Here is a 20,978-nt window from a genome sequence, read left to right as displayed (position 1 = left end):
AATAAATAAAATAAATAAAAAGAAAAAAAGTCTAATTTTTGGCAACGTTGCGAAAAGTCTACCTTTTGCAACGTCTAAAAAAAGTTGCGAAAGGTACCTTTTGCAACATTTAAAAAACATTGCAAAAGATAATTTTCGCAACGCTTTTTAACCGTTGTAAAAAGTCTACATTTTGCAACATTTAAAAAAGATAGACTTTTTGCAACGTTTTTTAAAAGTTGCAACAGGTATCTTTCGCAACGTTTTTTAAACGTCGCAACATGTTGACTTTTCGCAACGTTTTGTTAAACATTGCAAAAAATTAAACTTTTCGCAACTTTCCAAAAACATTGCAAAAAGTAACATTGGGGACATTTATTTTAAAAATGTTGCCAAAACTCAATTATATTAACTAATTGCAACATTCACCTATTTAAATATTACAATAGACCCCTTTAATAACATTTAACTACCAAATGTTGTATTTTATCTGTTGCAAATGACCATTTTTGGTGTAGTGTATGTGGCTTTCTATAACAATCAACTATGAATCTCTCGATTTTCTAAACAAATATCAATAAATTCTTTAAAACTTTCTACTGAACAATAAAGCAAAGTAAATGAAATATAATTATCTAATGGCATAAAAATATTGGATCTTAAAAATAATATGATTGTAATGGTCTTAGAGTACTTTACCGTTCAGCAAACTAATTTATTAATTCTTTTAACTCTTTCTTAGATTTTTTCTTGACCTTTTAAAAAAGGTTTAAGAGTATGACTAAAAAGATTTTCATCATATTTAAAAAGGTTTGAACAAACTCCTTCTATTGGAGTACAAATTAGCCAACTTAACTAAAAAGATTACTTTATCTTTTGGCCGTGCAATCGAGAATAAAGAGGCTAAAGGCGTTAGAAATATGTTTTTGAAAAAGAAATAAAATATTATTTGTGAATAAATTAATTGCTTACTTGATGTTTCCGTTTTTAGGTCTTGTTCGAAAAGTAAATAAAGTAGAGGAAAATTATAAACAAGAAAAAGTGTGAAAAGGACCTACTTTAATTTCGAAATCTTTGAATTTACAAAGATTGTGGATAGATTTTTGAGTACAAGTGTGAAAGTGTGCTTTGTGTTTTTTCTCGATATATTTTTCTTTATGAGTAATATGTGTATTTTAATGACGCTGGTACATCACGTCTATTGTTTTGATACTATATCACTTTACAAGTGTACGATCTGTAATTAAAGAGAAATTAATAAATACTGTACAACTTTACAGGTGTGCGGTTTTAAAACGACTGCATAAAATTATTGACAATTTTTTTCTTCATTCTGACAACCTTATCTTCAGGCTTCCTCCTTTTGTTGACTTTTGCTTGATAATTGAGTACTATTCTTTTTATTTATGTCGTTTCATCTTTCTATCTTTGCTTTTTCTTCATTTTCAATTATTGCATATATTTATCCATCATTTCAATGTAGGTTTCTTCTAACTCTAGAACCATTTCATTGTCTTTGCTATCAAATATGTATTCTTCTTCTTCGGTATCTGATTTGGTTTCTGTAAATTTTCCATTAGTTTCTTGAAACGTCATCAGATATAAATTATTTTGCTCAATATTTGGTATTGAAAATTTTCTATTTTGATTCTTATAGGGAGATGCTCTTGACAGAAAATAACTCCATTACTCCATTGTGCTGCTGTCTGATATCATTACTTTGGACTTTCATCATTGTTGCGGTTTCTGATATCCGTCTTTCATAATCAATCTGTCTAATTTTTATTTTTGTATTTGTTTTTTAAGAGGGCCTAAATCTTATGGCTTCTTCATATATTAAAATATGATGATAGGCTGGAATTATAATACCAGTACTTACAAGAGGAGGTATGGAAATAAACTGAATCACCAAGGGATGGTCTTTTAACTGATCAAGAATTTGTTAAAAATTTTGGTGGAAAAAATTTAAAAGATTTGTATATATATAGTTATATCATACCAAACTGTAAAGTTGTGTAAAAAATGACCTTCTTTCTCAAAAATTGTATAATCAAAGGAAATTGTGGGATAATTGTGTTTAAGAAATGATGAGTTTTTGGCTGAATCATATTTGGGATTATATTTAAGGAAGTATCTATTTTCATTATGATAGTAACTTAAAATTTGAGCAAAATCTATAATTTTTTGTACAACTAAATTCTTTATAGAACTTCGAACAATACTGGTACAATCACAAATTTTTTGTCCTTTTCTTGCCCTGCAGTTGTAGAATCTATTAGTTCAATAATTCTTTCTATTTTATTAGAATAATTTCTACTTGTGGAAGCAATATCTTTAAGAATGGATCTTTCAAAAGTATCTCTAGAACTTAGTTTTTTAAGCTATCTTGTAATTGGAGAATCACATTTTGATATTTACTAATAGTTTGATGGGATGAAGAAATTTCATTTTCAAAGATCTATAGTCTTTCTTCTATTGAATGCTTTCTAAGATTCAAATTTCCAACAACTTTGGTCATAGTTTCACAACTATCACAAAATTGTACTGATGATAATGATGATGATGCTTGAAAAGTAGTAGTTTGCATAGTCTGTCTAACTCTTTCAGATATAAAAGGCTAAATCCTATAATCTTTCTACAAAAGATTAAAACTTCTTCAAGTGTATAAAATCTTTTGAAAAAGGGATCAGGAAATCTTTCTACTTGTTGTAGTACTTTCGGCCAATAATTATATATACCAAGCTTTCTACCTTTAATTACTGCAAAGAAATTAAAATTTCTGCTTTCTACTTGATTATGAATCTGTCTAAAATGGTTCACTAAGACATTAATGTGTTGTCTAATTTTTGTTTAGAGTCACTTGCCATCCAGAGATTATCCAATAGACAATGCTCCCTTTCTAGTAGTCTTTCTAAATTATTTCCTCTGAATCGAAGATTGGGTCCTTAAGGGGCCACTCTTAGAGTGACATTCCCAAAGTTCATCCTTTTATGCATATGTATCATGAAGATAACGGATTAGAAAATTAATAACCCGTCGACTTAAATTATCTGCTAAAATATTATTTTTCCGTCTATATGTTATATATTAATTTTATAACTACTTAATATCTCATATAATTTTAACCATCTTTTATTTCTTATTTTATCAAAATTTGTGTTTCTGATAAATTTTACTATAGCTTTATAATCTGTTCTCATTGTAAGCTCAGTTAATAATTTAAGTAAAATTATTCCTAAATAGTTATAGTAAAATCGAGAGATTGATAGATTAATTGTTATAGAAAGCCACATATTATTTGCACTATATAGAAATAGAAGTGACTCCTCTTTATAAATCAAGAAGTGAATCATTGAGTTTTCTATCTTTTAATGTCGGAGTTTCTTGATAAAAGATCCTGAAGATAATTTAGAATTTTTAGATAATTTATCTTTAGAAACTTTAAAAACTAATTTCATACCAAGAAATGAAGAATTAATAATTTTTAACAAGACATCATCTAAGATAGATAGTATAGAGAAGATATTAGAAGTTGCTGAAAGAATTCAAATAATAGGAAAAGATCCAATAAACCATTGGGATAAAAATAAAATAGAAGTTAAACTAGAAATCATAAATGGAAATATAAAAAATTAGAACAGTAGAAATAAAACATACAAATCAAGTTATAGAAAATTTTAATATACAGATTAAAGAGTAATTAGATTTAAAAGTAATAAGACCATTGAGTAGTCAACACAGATTAGCAGCCTTTATGATTAGAAATCATAGTGAAATAAAAAGTGGAAAAGCAAGAATGGTAATAAATTATAAAAGATTAAATGATAATACTGTAGAAGATGGATATAAGATAAGACAAAGATATACTAATAAATAAAATACAAAATAACAAGATATTTTCTAAATTTGATTATAAATTTGGATTTTGGCAAATAAAAAATGGCAAAAGATTCTATCCATTGGATAGCCCTGATTACTCCAATAGGACACTTTGAATGGTTAGTCATGCCTTTTAGATTAAAAAAAATGCACCCTCTTATTTTCAAAGAAAGATGGATAATATATTTAATTGGTGTTTGATCCTCATTATTTTTTAAAAATGTATTTTATAATAGTAAATTGATAGAGAATGTGTGGTTAAAAAAGAAAGAAAAGTTTTCGATTTGCATGTAATATCATTTTAATAAAAAATGTATGATTGAAAAAAGGAGAGAGAAAAATGTGTTTTAGGAAAAATGAGAATCAAACATACCATTAATTCACTTCCATTTGTTTGTGTATATATAGATGATATTCTAGTATATAGTAAAAGATTACAAAGAAAATATGAAACATATAGAGATAACTTTGAATTAATTTTTAGAAAATGGTTTAATTAAAAGTAAAAAGAAAATGAAATTGAATTTTTTGGAATAATTTTAGAAGAAAGAAAGATTTAGCTACAGTCACACTTAGTACAGATAATTTTACAATTTTTAGATAAAATTGAAAAAACTAAGAAATTACAGGCCTTTCTAGAAATATTAAATTATGCAAGATATTTTCTCAATGATTTAGGAAATAAAGTAGGACCATTATATAGTGAATTATCTAATAAATGACAAAAATATTTTAATCAATCAGATAAAGAACTCATTAAAAAAATAAAGAAGAAGTTAAAAACTTACCACATTAGAAGTATCATTAGATAGGGAATATAAGATAATAGAAATAAATAGACGTGTTTAGGATGGAGAAGAATTTTATATTCCAAACCAAATAAATATAGTAATAAAAAGGAAGAAAATTTTTGTTGATATGCTAGCAGAAAATATAAGATAAGAGAAAATTATATAACTAGTTTAGATTATGAAATAATGGCCATCATACATAGCATAGAAAGCATTAAATTATTCCTAAATAATAAGTTTACAATAAAAATAGATTGTGAAGCTATAGTAAAATTTATCAAAAAGACATATTTTGATAAAATAAGACATAAAAGATGGTTAAAACTATATGAGATTAAGTAGTTATAAAATTAGTATAGAACATGTAGACGGAAAAAATATTATTTTAGCAACTAATTTAAGTAGCTAGGTTATTAATTTACTCCCATTATCTTCATGATGCAAATGGATAAAAGAATGATGAACTTTGAAAATGTCACTCTAAGAGAGGCCCCTCAAGGAGCCAATATTCGATTCAGAGGAAATAATTTAGAAGACTACCAGAAAGGGAGCGTTGTCTACTAGATATTTGTTGAATGGCACGTGACTCTAAACAAAAATTAGACAGCATTATTGCCTTAGGTAACCATTTCAGACAAATTCATAATCAAGTAGAAAGCAAAAATTTTAGTTTCATTGCAGTAATTAAAAGTAGAAAGCCTTATATATATAATTATTGGCCGGAAGAACTACAAGTAGAAAAGATTTCCTGACCCTTTCTCAAAGGATTTTATACACTCGAAGAAGCTTTAAACTTTTGCAGAAAAATGATAGGATTTACTTTTTTATATCTGAAAGAGTTAGAAGGACAATGCAAAGCACTACTTCTCAACCATCATCATCAATACAACTTTGCGATAGTTGTGAAACTATAACCAAAGTTGTTAGAAATTTGAATCTTAGAAAGCATTCATTAGAAGACTATAGATCGTTAAAGATGAAATTTCTTCATCCCAATAGACTATTAGTAAATATCAAAATGAGATTCTCCAGTTACAATATAGCTTAAAAAGACTTAGTTCTAGAGACACCTTTAAAAGACCCATTCCTGAAGACATTACTTCCACAAGTAAAAATTAGTCTAATAAAATAGAAAAACTTATTGAACTAACAGATTCTACAGTTGCAAGGCAAGAAAAAACTTTATATGAATTAGAACAAAAAATTGGTAATTGCGCCAGTATTGTTCGAAATTCTATAAAGAATTCAGTTGTACAAGAAATTATAGATTTTGCTCAAATTTTAAGTTACTATCACAATGAAAACTGATACTTCCTTAAACATGGTCCTAAATACGATTCAGCCAAAAACTCAGCCTCTCTTAAATACAATTATCTCATAATTTCCTTTGACAAAGAAGACCTTTTTTTACCCATCTTTATAGTTTGGTATGATAGATACTATATATATAATATTAAACAAATCTTTCAATTTTTTTCCACCAAAGCTTAAACCGATTCTTGATCAGTTAAAAGACCATTCCTTGATGATTTAGCTCATTTCCATACCCCCTCTTGAAAATAATATGGTATTATAGTTCCAGCCCATCATCATATTTTAATATATGGAACCAAAAGATTTAGGCCTTCTTCAAAGACGAATACTTTAAATTAGAACGATTGATTATGAAGGACGAATCTCAAAAACCACAACAATGATGGAAGTCCAAATTAATGATTTCAAACTAGTAGCACAGTGAAATAATGGAGTTATTTTTTGCCAAGAGCACCTCGCTATAAAAATCAAAATAGAAAAACTTCCAATACCAAATATTGAGCAAAAGAATTTTTATCTGATGGAGTTTCAGAAAACTAATGGAGAATTTATATAAACCCAACTAGATACTGAAGAAGAAAAATACTTATCCGATGGCAAAGACAATGAAATGAATCCAGAGTTAGAAGAAGCCTACATTAAAATGATGGACAAATATGTGCAATAATTGAAAATGAAGAAAAAGCAAAGATAGAAAGATGAAAAGACGTAAAGAAAAAGAATAATACTTAATTATCAATCAAAGTCAATAAAAGGAGGAAGCTTGAAGATAAAGTTGTCAAAATGAACAAAAAGGTTGTCAATAATTTCATATAGTCGTTTAAAAACCACCCACCTGTAAAGTTGTACAGTATTTATTACTTTCTATTTAATTTTAGATCGCACACTTATAAAGTAATACAGTATCAAAATAATATATGTGATGTACTGGGGTCTATAAATACTCATATTACTCACAAAGAAAAACTCGCCTAGAAAAAATACAAAGCACACTATCACACTTGTATTCAAAAATCTCTCCACAATCTTTGTAAATTCAAAGACTTCGGAATTAAAGAAAGTCCATTTCACACTTTCTCTTGTTTATAATTTTCGTCTACTTTATTTATTTTTTGGGCAAGGCCTAAAAAGGAAACATCAAATAAGCAATTAATTTATTCAGAAATAATATTTTATTTCTTTTTCAAAACCATATTTCTAACGCTCTTAGTTTATTCTTTATGAATTTCATGGCCAAAAGATAAAATAATCCTCTGAGTTAAGTTGGTTAATTTGTATCCCAATAGAAGGAGTTTGTTCTAGCTTTTTTAAACATAATGAAAATCTTTTTGGTTATAGTCTTAAACATTTTTTTTTAAAAGATCAAGAAAAAAGCTAATAGAGAGTTTTAAAAATAATAATAATAAATTAATTTACTTAATGGTAAAGTACTCTAAGACCATTACAATCATATTATTTTTTAGATCCAATATTTTTATGCCATTAGATAATTATAATTCATCTACTTAAAAGATAAAATAATCCTCTGAGTTAAGTTGGTTAATTTGTATCCCAATAGAAGGAGTTTGTTCTAGCTTTTTTAAACATAATGAAAATCTTTTTGGTTATAGTCTTAAACATTTTTTTTTTAAAAGATCAAGAAAAAAGCTAATAGAGAGTTTTAAAAATAATAATAATAAATTAATTTACTTAATGGTAAAGTACTCTAAGACCATTACAATCATATTATTTTTTAGATCCAATATTTTTATGCCATTAGATAATTATACTTCATCTACTTTGCTTTGTTGTTCACTAGAAAGTTTTAAAAAATTTATTGATATTTGTTTAGAAAATCGAGAGATTTTATTATAGAAAGCCAAAAATTCACTATTCATGTGACCAATGACGCGCACTGTTCACCTTTTTTTACACACAATTCGTTTTAATTTCTAATTTTTATTTATTCCTTTTTTTAAGAATTCATATGAGACTACAAAAATGTAAAACCTACGCTCCGATTACAAAGTGTAACAACCCTACTTTTTATAAATTCGAATCACTACCCAAATTTTTTTTTAAAGAAATTTAACGTGACAATAAATATTTATAAATTTATTTGAAGATGGTTTACTCATAGTAAAGTTTTAATAATCCTTATTATTAAAAAGGGAATTGCAAAGATTTATCTACATCATATCTTATTCCTATATATTTGGAAAGATACAATAAATTTATATCTAAAATTCATGAATTAAAACACAATTAAACGCGATCTAAAGTTTATAAACAACCGTTTAAAGATTCATAGACCTAATTCGAATACGTATAATAATTATTCTCTCGATTTAGTGAACCATATACTCCATTAATTTACTAAAAAACATAATTGATAAAAAAAAATTGATTTATAACAATGTTATCAATTGAATGAAGTTTAACTAACTTATAGCACCTAATTTGATATGATAGTGTAAGTAAATGTAAACCGACGAGCACAAATTAATTATTAAAAGGAACTTTTATCAAGTTTTTTCATAAATTTTCTATGAGTGATAAGTTGGTGAAACATTTCACTAATGTCAACTTAGATTTTCATTGACCCAATTCCCCTGCCAACTTCGAAAAGTCTCAATTCATGCGATAATATCAAATATACTATATTACGTCTTATTCTGAATAATTGATTGAAAATAAAATTTTTGTTTCACCAGTACAAAATAATGAAAATAAATCTAATGAAAAACATAATCAAATAAACTGTGTTCCAAAACTTGAATCATAGATCCACATAATAATAAAATTAAAACAAATGCTCAAAATAAAATCTTTGATCACGTTACACCTGATTTGATTTATTAAGTTCAAAGAATCCTGGAACCACGATTGTACCTCATCGCCTGCCAATTAACAATTCGTTCTAACCTGTGAGGAGTAGGGGAAAATGGTGAGTATATAGGAATACTTAGTAGAATACTAATAATTGTGCCATCCTAAATAACAATATTTAAATCATACGTCAAAAATATCATACTGTCATCATATCTTTAGAAACCGATAAGAGCTCAATACATATCATATCTTTGTTACCAGATGGCTATATCATACATATATAATATCTTTCATAAGTATAATAATTCAACAACATGAAAAAAAAATTTAAAGGGATAAAAAAAAATACACCTCGTTTATCCTACGTTGTTAGATCAAACGATTTTTTTAGGAAATAAATTATGGACACACATTCCAAAACTTTTCCAAATTCTCCGACTATAGACGTGAACACTTTTTTTTTTTATTGTGTATGTAGAATATTTATTATATGGTGTTTTTTTGTGTAAGTATAGATATTCTAGGGGATTGCCCTAGTTTCTTGTAGTATGTATTTATCGTGAAAAATATTCATAGATTAAGTTGCCGATATGATCCAAGATAGGCGTTGAATTACCAAGGATTTATTGATTGATGAAGAGAGGCTACGGTTGAGATTTGAGTTCAATTTGATCCGACGAGACCATGCAATTACTTGATCGAGCTATGGAGTACAAAATGTTGAAGTTAACAAGCCAACATAACTTACATGTTATTCATGAAGGCGAAATCATGTTTGGTGTGTTAGAATCAAAGTTTTGAAAGATATATGGAAAAACGAGCAGCGAAGATTAAAATGGGAATGACTTTCAGCTTGGGTGTCGGATTTTTGGCCATGTGTACAATCCGGAATCGTCATGAAATTTTGCACAAGAAGAAAGAGGTTTCAATAATAAAACTATAAGACCGCATAGCTTAAAATCCAAGAGACCTCATACCTTGTAGTAGAACCAAAATTGAGGCTGAATGTTTGTTCTATACGACTGCACCGATTTATACTATGCTACCGTGTAGTACTACTTCTAGACGCAAATCTTCCTTTTCTCGCGAGTTTCCTAATTACACTAGAATTTTATTTTAATTGATCTTGTGCAATCTTTTAGAGTTTATTTCATTTTAAACTAGATTTTTATGTTTTCCTATAAATAGGTTTATTATTTCTCATTGTAAAACATGACTTTTCCACCATGAATTAATAGAGAATTTTCTCACGGGGCCTTATGCTTCAAAATCTTTGTTCTTAATTGGACAATCAAACTTATCAAGAAATTTGTTTTCTTGTGGTGTTTACAAATACGGGTGAGGTTCAATAATTGTGTAATCAAGAGGTCAATAAATTCTTATTGCTGGTTGCTTGTTTCATAGTTTTTGGATTAAATTCAAAACCTTGACTCATTGGCTTTCTTGGGATTTGGTTCAATCTCCTTGTGGGTTTTCGTAGCCTTCGCTGCTATGCGGGTTCACATCAGTTGGTATCAGAGCTTGGGCACTAAAATCAAGGTTATATCCTTTTTTTTTATTGAGTCTTTGCTTTTTGTTTTTCGTTGTTCTTCATGTTTTTCAATTGTGTTGAGTATTTGATCCATAAATATCCCGTCAGAATTTCAAATGTTGTTATTGGGCTAATTTCGTATACAAATCAACTTCTATTTGTTTTGCTGGAATCGTAGTCAAATTTTCTATCAAAAGAGTAAAAAAAAAGTCAAAAAAAATGAGTCAAAAAAATAGAAAAAAAAGAGTAAGAAAAGGGGGTAAAAAAAAAAAGAGTCAAAAAAAGTTTAAAAAAGGGTCAAATTCAAGCAGGAACCAAAATCAAATCAAATATTTTAGAAGAGATGTTATGGCAACTTGACAAGTTTGCGAGGATATGAAGACAGATTGGACCAATTCGACATAAAACTTGCTAACTTTCATAGGAGGCAACGTGCGGAAGTGCCCAATGTGAGGAGGCGGGATAGACGAAGCCTAGGATGGAGATTCGCGATCTGTATGGAGATGGTAGTGACGGTGATGAAGATGCATTGTTTGAGATTGATTTACGGATAATGAGAAATAGAGGTGATAGGCTTGAGAGAAGGGGTAGAAATGTTTTTGGAGACAGTGTTGATAGGAACGTAGGCAACATAAGGATGACGATTCCACCATTTAAGGGAAGGAATGATCCCGAGGCATACTTGGCGTGGGAAGAAAAGGTAGAATTGATGTTTGTGCCATAATAATTTTGAGGAAAGAAAGATAAAGTTAGCTGTGATTACATTTGTGGATTATTCTATATCTTGGGAGGACCAACTGACAACATCTAGGAGGAGGAATTATGAGAGGCCTATTAAAACTTGGGATGAGTTAAGGGTTATCATCAGGAAGCGGTAAGCGCCTAATCACTATTATAGGGGTAGGAGGGATATGCGCGAAAAAGAGTTCAGAGAGAAGCCTAGCAAATGTGATGGAGTTAGGTATTCAATGGAAGAGATAACACCTATTGAGAAGTATATTGGTAGTAGATCAAGTTAACTGGTTTGGATTATAAACTAGAATTATCAAAACTTCATGACATGGTTAACTCTCAAATTGATCATACGAAGGAACAAGAGAGCCAAAGAGAAAATTGTGTGGTGCACAGCTGTGAAAAAAAGGGGAAAAAAACACGAAAGAGTGAAAAGGAAGTAAAGAGTGGAAATGAGGATGGACAAATGGTTAAAATAGAAATGGACCATAAGAGGAGAAAGAAGGAGAGTCTTCAGAGATAAAGGAGGAGTCGGAAGTGAACATATATGAAAAGGAGAGTGAAGTTGAAGGGGCTTTAACTAGAACTAACAATTCCCTCCCTAGCTTTGCTATTTTTTTCTTACAGGATATTGAAGACTTGGTCCATGAAGACAAGCCTATTGAGATACCATACAATTCGGGCAGTGTGCATCAACTTGTAGATAAAACTCACCACAACACCTTAGTTTGGAAATCTCTTCATTACTGGAGGTTGAATGTGTGATCCCTAAGGAGAAGAAGGAATTACAAAGGCAATGGAAGGAATTTATATGCAAGGGGTTGAACGACAAAGATGATCTAAGGGAAAACATGAATCCATTTGAAGTGTCATTACTACAAGTACCTAGGCAAGATAGGATAGAGAGGATGCACGGTTATTCATCAAATGAAGTTGTTATTGGAGCATTTCAAACTAGCAAGAGCAAGCAGTCACGGCATGAACACTTTGATCCATGTGAAGAAGATTGGGTTTACATTCGAAAGAGGTGGATTCGAGTTTAGAAGAATTTCAAATTGTATCCGAGAGAAGACGGTCCATTTCATGTCATTGCGTTGATTGGGAATAAAAGTTATAACTTGGGTTTGGATTTGAGGTTGAATCCTTTTAAAAAGAGAGGGAACGATATGATCAGGGATAGGCGCCGAACTACCGAGGATTTATTGATTGAGGAAGAGAGGCTAAGGTCGAGATTTGAGTTCAATTTGAGCCAACGAGACCATGCAATTATTTGATCAAACTATGGAGTACAACATGTTGAAGTTAACAAGCCAAACAACAACTTACATGTTGGTCATGAAGACGAAATCATGTTTGGTGTGTTGGATTCAAAGTTTTGAAAGATATATGGAAAAACGAGCAGCGAAGATTAAAATGGGCATGACTTTCAGCTCGGGTGTCGAATTTCTGCCCATGAATATAATTCGGAATCGTCATGAAATCCTGCACAAGAAGAAAGAGATTTCAAAAATAAAACTATGTGACCACATAGCTTAAAATCCATGAGACCGCATACCCTATGGCAGAACCAAAATTGAGTCTGAATGTTTGGTCTATGCAACTGCACTGATTTATACTATGCTACCGCACAGTACAACTTCTGGACGCGAATTTAGCTTTTCTTGCAAGTTTCCTAATTACACTAGAATTTTGTTTTAGTTGATCTTTTGTAATCTTTTAGAGTTTATTTCCGTTTTAAACTAGGTTTTTAGGTTTTCCTATTAATAGGTTTATTATTTTTCATTGCAAAATAATGCTTTTACACCTTGAATTAATAGAGAATTTTCTCACGAGGCTTTTATGCTTCAAAATCTTTGTTCTTAATTGAACAATCGAACCTATCAAGAAATTTGTTTTCATGTGATGTTCACAAATTCGGGTGAGGTTTAATAATTGTGTGATCAAGAGGTTAACAAATTCTTATTGTTGGTTGCTTGATTCATAGTTTTTGAATTAAATCCAAAACCTTGGCTTTCTTGGAATTTGATTCAATCTCGTTGTGGGTTTCATAGCAATCGCTGCTGCATGGTTTCACATCAGTTGATATGAAATTTAATTATCACAACCGTATACCACCACAATTTAGATATGAATTGGGTAAAAAGGTTTCCGTGGGAGAGGCAAATTTCAATACAAAAAAAGGACTAACTGTAGTTTTAATTGAATTACAACTTCTAATTTTTAATTAAAGATTAGTTTATGTTTGATAATCCAAACTCGTGCCTACTGCCAACTTGTTTAAAATCAATAAACAACTTAATAAATTACAAATAATAATAATAATAATAATAATAATAATAATAATAATAATAATAATAATAATAATAATAATATCCGTGGGAGAGGCAAATTTCAATACAAAAAAAGGACTAACTGTAGTTTTAATTGAATTACAACTTCTAATTTTTAATTAAAGATTAGTTTATGTTTGATAATCCAAACTCGTGCCTACTGCCAACTTGTTTAAAATCAATAAACAACTTAATAAATTACAAATAATAATAATAATAATAATAATAATAATAATAATAATAATAATAATAATAATAATAATAATAATAATATATAAATAAATAAATCCTTAGAACTATAATATATTGGGCCTTACTTATCCGAAATAACTTTTTCTCGAGCCTAAAATGTATGATTAAATACAAGATATCTAACAAGCCCAATATTGATATCTTCACTCTATTTAAATCTAAATATTGACTCAAATAAAATTGAATTAATACATATATCACTTTAGTCTCCCATTTTTTCCAAAGTATCAAAAACATAGCATATAGAATAATTAATTCTATTTTATGAGATTTTTTAAGACTTCATAATAGCTACCCGCCTCGTACAACTGGTAGCTAATTTTTTATTTTTTTTTATAAAGGTTTTGCAGTTTTTTTGTATTTATTTTCAAGCTCAGATCCTTACGGGCCAGCCTTGGGCTATTTTCGGCTGAGCCACGGGCCACCGAGCCGATGAGCGAAATTGACACCCCTATTAATATATACCTTAAGTTTTTCTTTCATTAGTATGTAGCTAGATCATTAGTTAAGACAATCAATGTGATCTATTTATGACACTTTTATTTGATTTTTAAGATTCTAGTAGTTAAATATATGTGTATTAATTTTATTTATGGAATTTTATACTTTGAATTGTTTGGCCAATAATTTAATGATACGTGAATTTATAATAAATCGAACGTTAAATTATAGATTTTTATCACAGCATAAAATTCGATAATTTGGATAAAGTTATAGAGATACGTTAAATTAGGATTTATTCGAATTGACATCTCCGACAGAGTTAATTAAGATCAAGCTGCGAAAGAAATAGAAACCAAACAGTTCAACCTAAAAAGGTTGCTCATTTATGGCGGTGCATGGGAACTATAAATAGGATGTTAAAGCTAATAAAATTATAACTCCTAGAAAACAAATTATTTCTTGTCCCAATTCTAAAAGTGAAAGATAGAATGAATACCCAAATTCCTGCATCGGCTGCTCCCTTGATTTCCACCAAAAATGCTGGTATTGAGGATGCTCGGCGCTCGGTCAAATTTCATTCTTCAGTTTGGGGGGACTATTTCCTTGCATATAATTCTCATCTCACGGTGCAATTACACTTTATTTTCCCATTTCGTTTAGTAGCATTTTTTTTTTCCAAAAGCTACAGTATGTCTATTCATATTGAAAGATTATCGCATTAATGCGTTAAGGGTTCTACTTAAGCAGGATGTGTTGACCCACGAAGAGAAAGAACATCAAAGACTAAAAGAAGAAGTGAAGAAGCTGCTAGAGGCTGTGCCAGATGATTCTTTGCATAAACTAGACATCATTGATGCAATCCAACGTCTTGGAGTTGGTCATTATTTTGAAACTGAAATTGAAAAATCTCTTAGATATATATATGACACTTGCCATGAAAGTTGTGGCAAACAAGAAAGCAATCTTCATATCACTGCTCTTCGATTTCGGTTACTTAGACAACAAGGACATTATGTCTCGTGTGGTAAGTAAAAATAAAAACACTTAAGCATGCACCTAAATTGTTACATGCCATAAACATACACAAAATGTCTTGTGAAAATTTTTTGTACCCAAAAGTTAGCATGCACCTCCTACATCTTTATAAGGATACATTTGATGTATTTTGGGTTGAAGCAGATATATTCAACAAATTCAAGGACCGCCAAGGAAAATTTGATGAATCTTTGATTAGCAATTTACAAGGCTTGTTAAGTTTGTATGAGGCTGCACAGTTCAGAGCATTTGGTGAGGAAACTCTCGAGGAAGCATTGAAGTATACTGTCACTCAACTTGATTCCGTAGTCTTCCATGTGAGTGATTCTGTGTCTGCACAAGTTAGGGAAGCTTTGGAATTTCCAATTCATAAGACTATGACGAGGCTGGGGGCGAGAAAGTTTTTATCTATCTATCAAGAAGATGAAACACGTAACGATAAGCTGCTGGATTTCGCAAGATTAGATTTCAACCTATTGCAAAAGATGTATCAGAAGGAGCTATATGAGATTACAAGGTTAGCTTTGTTTTCTCGAGACATTATTAGACAGGTCAAGTATACCATTTTCTCTTAGTTTTAACTAATGTCAAACAACAGGTCTTGTCAATTTAATATCGAATATAAATGCTAGTAAAATTTTTGAAATTTTATTTCTGAAAATAAATTTTACATAGGTGGTGGAAGGCATTGGAGTTTGAAAATAAATTACCTTTTGCAAGAGATAGATTGGTCGAATGCTACTCTTGGGCATTGGGAGTATACTATGAGCCCCAATATTCTCATGGTAGGAAAATGCTAGCCAAAGTAGTAGCCATGATTTCTGTCATTGATGACATCTATGATGTATATGGGACTCTAGACGAACTTACTCTTCTCTTGGATGCAATTGAAAGGTAAATTATTTCGTTGCATTTTTTATTATCATACTTACTAGTTTATTACACAAAATAAAGGTTCGCCTTAACGTTTATTTGATATTGGATATCTTCATGAGCAGATGGGATCCAAGTCTCGTTGATCAGTTGCCATCATACATGAAATATTATTACAAAGCTCTTTTAGATGTTTATGTTGAAATTGAGGAAGAGTTGGAAAAGACAGGGAAATCATCCCTTGTTCACTACGTGATAGAAGAGGTAATTAATTAATTACTAGATAAACTCTTTGTGTCTGTTATATATGTATCAAATGTATATATTCCTCAATCAATGTTACAATTTTCAGAAGAAAAGACTGGTGAGAGCATATTTCCAAGAGGCAAAATGGGAGTACAGTGGCTATATTCCGACCCTGGAAGAATATATGAAAGTGGGAAAGCCATCTGGCACTTATATATTGTTTTCTTCAGTTTCTTTGACAGCCATTGCAGAGTTAGTGAGCAAGGAAGCCTTTGAGTGGGTAGCAAGTGATCCATTAATCCTACAAGGTTCAGAAATAATTGGTAGACTAATGAACGACTTGGTAGGATTTGGGGTAAGAAGTTCATATTTTTGTCTTCGATAATGGTCCTTACAAACAATAATCGATTTACCAGTGGCCTAATTTGTTGTTTTTGCTTGTATTTTTTGCAGTTTGAGCAGGAAATATCAGCAGTTGGATGTTACATGAATCAAAATAGTGGTGCATCAAAAGAGGAAGCTTTCGCAGAAATTCAAACACAAGTTACGAATGCATGGAAAGTCCTAAACCAAGAATGTCTTCGTCCAACTGCTGTGCCAATGGCTTTCCTCAAGCAAGTTATTGTCAATCTTGCACGTGTCTCCCATATTATGTACAAAGATTTAGATGCGTATACTCATTCAGCAGAAAAATTAAAAGATATCATAACTTTGTTATTAGTTCAACCAGTGGCAATACCGTGATCAATCGAGTAATGGTTGTAATATTTGGAAAATAAGGACGGCCATGGCACTGTATCCGAAATTATTATATGCATATTTGCAAATATTATTAGTATTTGTTGCTTTAGTTTTTTCTAGTAAAGAAGTTGAATAATCAAGGAATTAAATACTATAGACTTTTCCTTTCGACCAAATCGTACATCTTGTGATAACCATATTAAAATTAAACTATCCAGTGCACAAAATTCAATATTAAAATAATTTCAGTATATGTATGTGCTCGTGAACATGGATATATAATAGGACAATAATGAAATTCTAGTTCCCCCCATGTATTAATAACAACCCTACAAAGAGTCCCTAATAAAATATTGACATCGATTCATACAAGAAATCAAAATAATTAATTGTGATGAAATCCATATTTTCATACTTCAATATTTTTTAACAAGAAGCCGTGCAACTAACAATTGCAATCTGTCAATGGACATCAAATAAAGGAAACTACGAAAGAGACACGAGCTCGCTCTTTTTTTAATTATATAGCTGCCTTGTTAAGGCAGCTTTTAAAGCAGAGGCAGTTATAAAATCTGCCTTCTAAGGCGGCATGTATAGTACCTACATGCCCTGTACAGTTGGCAGTTAATTTTTTATTTTTATTTATTTACTTATTTATTTTTTTTTTTTTGAGGTTTTGTGGTTATATTTTATTTATTTTTCAGGCTTGGCTCGTTACAGGCAGACCCCTGCTGCTCGACCTGGCTCAAACCAAGCCACAAGTTACACTCGCTCGAGCTTTTTTAGGGGCGTAGCTGATGAGCCAAATTGACACCCCTATCACATACCGTTTTATAAGAGTTCATGAACTTTTATGTCCAAAACGGCATGTAAACAAAATATATAATGCTCACACAATTTTAATATAATGATATAGTTTACTAAAATATGCAATATGTGAATATGAGTTTTCTGAAATTAATTCATTGATGCAATCGGACAATGGACAACCAGATTAGTATATTTTACTTTCTTGCAAATTCTACATGAAAAATCAAATTTCACATAGATAAATTCAAAGATCGAATATAATCATGCAAAAAACGCAAAATTCCTTTGCCATTTCTAATACAAAATCATAAGATACATGGAAAGAAGGAGAAAAAACAAACCAGAAAAATCAATGTAAATTCGTATTAAGATTGTTGCTTCTTGATACCACTTTCTCATTCAAACAATCTAAAGATACTTACTCTTTCATATTAGTTCAACTGAACAAAACTTGAACCATGAACAAAATGATCAACACGATCAAAAGAGGAATGAACGACCAATGTGATAAAAATAGGAAAAGAAATTAATTCAAGCCCACCTAAACCTTTTCTATTTTGGTGTGATCCGCCGCTGTTCCTCAACTTCGACATAAACATTTATTGGAGCTTCCTAGCAATGTTGAATGTATGGCGGTAGCTGATCTAAGACACTAAGATCTCATCTGCACATATCTAATAGGTCAACTTCTTATTTTTATTTTTTTTATTTTTAAAAGGATAAATAAATAAGTATGATATCAGATATTAAGATAAAAGTGATAAAGAGATGCAGCAAAATAATTTACCTTTCATATTGTTGACATTAGTTGAAATTAAGAGAAAAACTAACATTTCATTGAGCACGCTAGCCTCGTAATTGGGTCAGTTAGGCAAGCTTGAATTTCTATTAGAAGAATTTCTCAATGAAGTTATCTCTAAAATATCATCTAGTTAGTTAGACAAAACATTTTTAGAAAAAATTATTCAAACATGTACCAAAAAAAAAAAAAAAAAAAAAAATTTATTTTTATTTTTTAAAAAAATCTTCCCAAAGTGCCTCATCACTGTTCTACGAATTGGTATCTAGTATCTACAGAGCTCCCTCAAGTTTTTATCAGGAATTCCATGGAGGATTAGGGAATCCAGCTGAATGGTAGATAACTTCAATACTTCTAGAATTTCCTATCAATGTGCAGCCCCATACTAGCTTACAACAAGCCTTGTACATTGCTAATCAAAGATTCATCAAATTTTCCTTTGTGGTCCTTGAATTTTTTGAATATTACAACCGCAGAAAAAATTAAACGTGCTTAAAAAGATATTGTGCAAGGTGCATTCTTACTTTTAGGGTACAAATAAATTTTCACTAGCATATGTTGTGTGTGGTCATTGATGTGTCACAATTTCCACACGAGACGCAATATCCTATTAATCAAAATTGAAGAGCAATGGTACGAAAATAATGATCATGTCTACCATGGTTTTCATTTCAAGTGTTTCATATGTTGATCGGACAAAACCCGCAAGTGTATGAAATCGTTGAGCAAGTAATAAGATTTGCGAGTTAAGAGTGTCGTTTTCATGAGGAATAAAGTCTAATTTGTAGTTCAATAATTACTATTAAATTCGAAGTGTGGTGATATCAAAGGAGATATTTTGTATGTTTTCTATACTAATCCTAAACTAACAAAGCAAATAAAGTATTTATATAATATGTGAATTTTTGTATTAGAATTATGAATCCCCATATTACCATTTAATTCAATTATTAATTTAAATCTATAAATTTATACATTCAAAACAATGATGGATCCAAGAAAATATTCAGGACGGGCTGACTCGTAGAATATAGACTCGTTCTTCGACTCGTATAATATGATGAAATTTGGGTCAAATAGAGGTTTTTCAAGTTCTGGTCGAGTTAGTATTTAAAGAATGCCAAAACGATTGCATTAAATTGTTAACAATACAAAAATAAGGAACATTGGATTTTTTTTCATGTACCAAGGTGCACGCCTAGGCATATCTAGGGTACACATTTGGTTGGTTTGAGACACATCAAGCACCCCATTTTTGATTGAGTGCGCGTCTCTAAATGAAGGCGAGAGCGCGGGCCTTGCCTAATTTTCGACATTTGAGCAGCTTTCAGTACTTTTTTTTTTTTTTTTAATTTTCCCTCCCTATTTTCGATTGAGGTGATTTACAGTGCATCAGATAGCTAACTTGGAGGGCTACAATTCTTTGGAAATATCAATTTTCCATTAGGAAAGTTTGCTATGCCAAAATTGGGTTTCAATTTAAGGCTAAAAATCTAAAACATAACTTTTTTAGCTGAAAGTGGATGTGTGACAATACTTTGACAATACTTCTCCTTTTGTCTTCTTTCCTCATCCAATTCACTCCTAGAACTCTCAAATCTTTATTGTGAGGTTTGACACAACTTTTAGCAATTGCACTTTAGTCCTCCAGATTTGGGTTTGCTTCATTTCAGCCTTTTTTTTCTTACAATCTTGCTCCTTTATCTTTCAGTTATATCCAATTAAATCCTTGAAATCTTTAATATTCATTCTATAGCTTGTCTCATCTATGAATTTTTTGTAATTTAGTCCTCAAATTTTGGATCTCACCCTTTTTCACTATTTTGCATTCATTTCTTCAATTCTTCATCAAATATCGAGTTTTACTTACAAAATACAATAGAACACAAGTTAAGTAATAGTTTATCCAAAGAACAGTTAAATATCATTATTTAAGATCTTGAATAAGTGTAGAACACTTATCAAACCTCCAAACTTGAACCTTTGCTTGTCCTCAAACAAAATTAAAATCTAACAAACACAATACTAATTACCTAATTGGTAGCCAATCAATCAAGCAATGCCAAAAGATTTCGCTAGCTAACCTGGCTTTTTATCTTTTGGATTGAAATCATAATATTAAATCTATACACATCTTCAAAATCACAATACATAAGTTAAAATCTACTTTTCCAATGTAAAATTGACACGTGTGTAAAGAATTAAGCATAGCATCATGAATTCATAAATAGTTTTAATTCCCGACCCTCAATGGTCAACTATGTTCTTTCATCACTTGTATGATTTAGACTCCCCCAAACTTATTCTTTTTGCTCTTTTTAAATGTGTGATCTAAGGTTGAATTTTTATACTATCTCCACATCTCTAGTTTCGGTAAATTTCAATAATTGCAAGTTAATATGTTAATAAAC

General features: G+C 30.2%; 1 protein-coding gene across 2 annotated transcripts; it reads left to right on the top strand.

Annotated features, from left to right (window-relative positions):
* Positions 1–14,511: 14,511 nt before the first annotated feature.
* On the top strand, positions 14,512–17,067 carry LOC111395633 (beta-caryophyllene synthase-like). Of its 2 annotated transcripts, none has more exons than XM_023021719.1 (7): positions 14,512–14,689; positions 14,811–15,087; positions 15,243–15,615; positions 15,774–15,992; positions 16,097–16,235; positions 16,324–16,572; positions 16,671–17,067. In XM_023021719.1, exons 1-7 carry the CDS (start codon positions 14,552–14,554, stop codon positions 16,959–16,961), a joined length of 1,686 nt encoding a protein of 561 aa, XP_022877487.1. In that variant the 5' UTR covers positions 14,512–14,551; the 3' UTR covers positions 16,962–17,067. The 2 variants fall into 2 exon arrangements, with proteins under 2 accessions (XP_022877487.1, XP_022877486.1); XM_023021718.1 differs by having other exon boundaries at positions 15,240–15,615.
* The last annotated feature ends 3,911 nt before the right edge of the window (positions 17,068–20,978 follow it).

The sequence above is a fragment of the Olea europaea genome, chromosome 6 (assembly GCF_002742605.1).
Source record: "Olea europaea var. sylvestris chromosome 6, O_europaea_v1, whole genome shotgun sequence".
NCBI classification, from domain to species: Eukaryota; Viridiplantae; Streptophyta; class Magnoliopsida; order Lamiales; family Oleaceae; genus Olea; species Olea europaea.
Note: the sequence above shows the minus strand (reverse complement) of the source record. Positions and strands in the feature narration are given on the sequence as shown.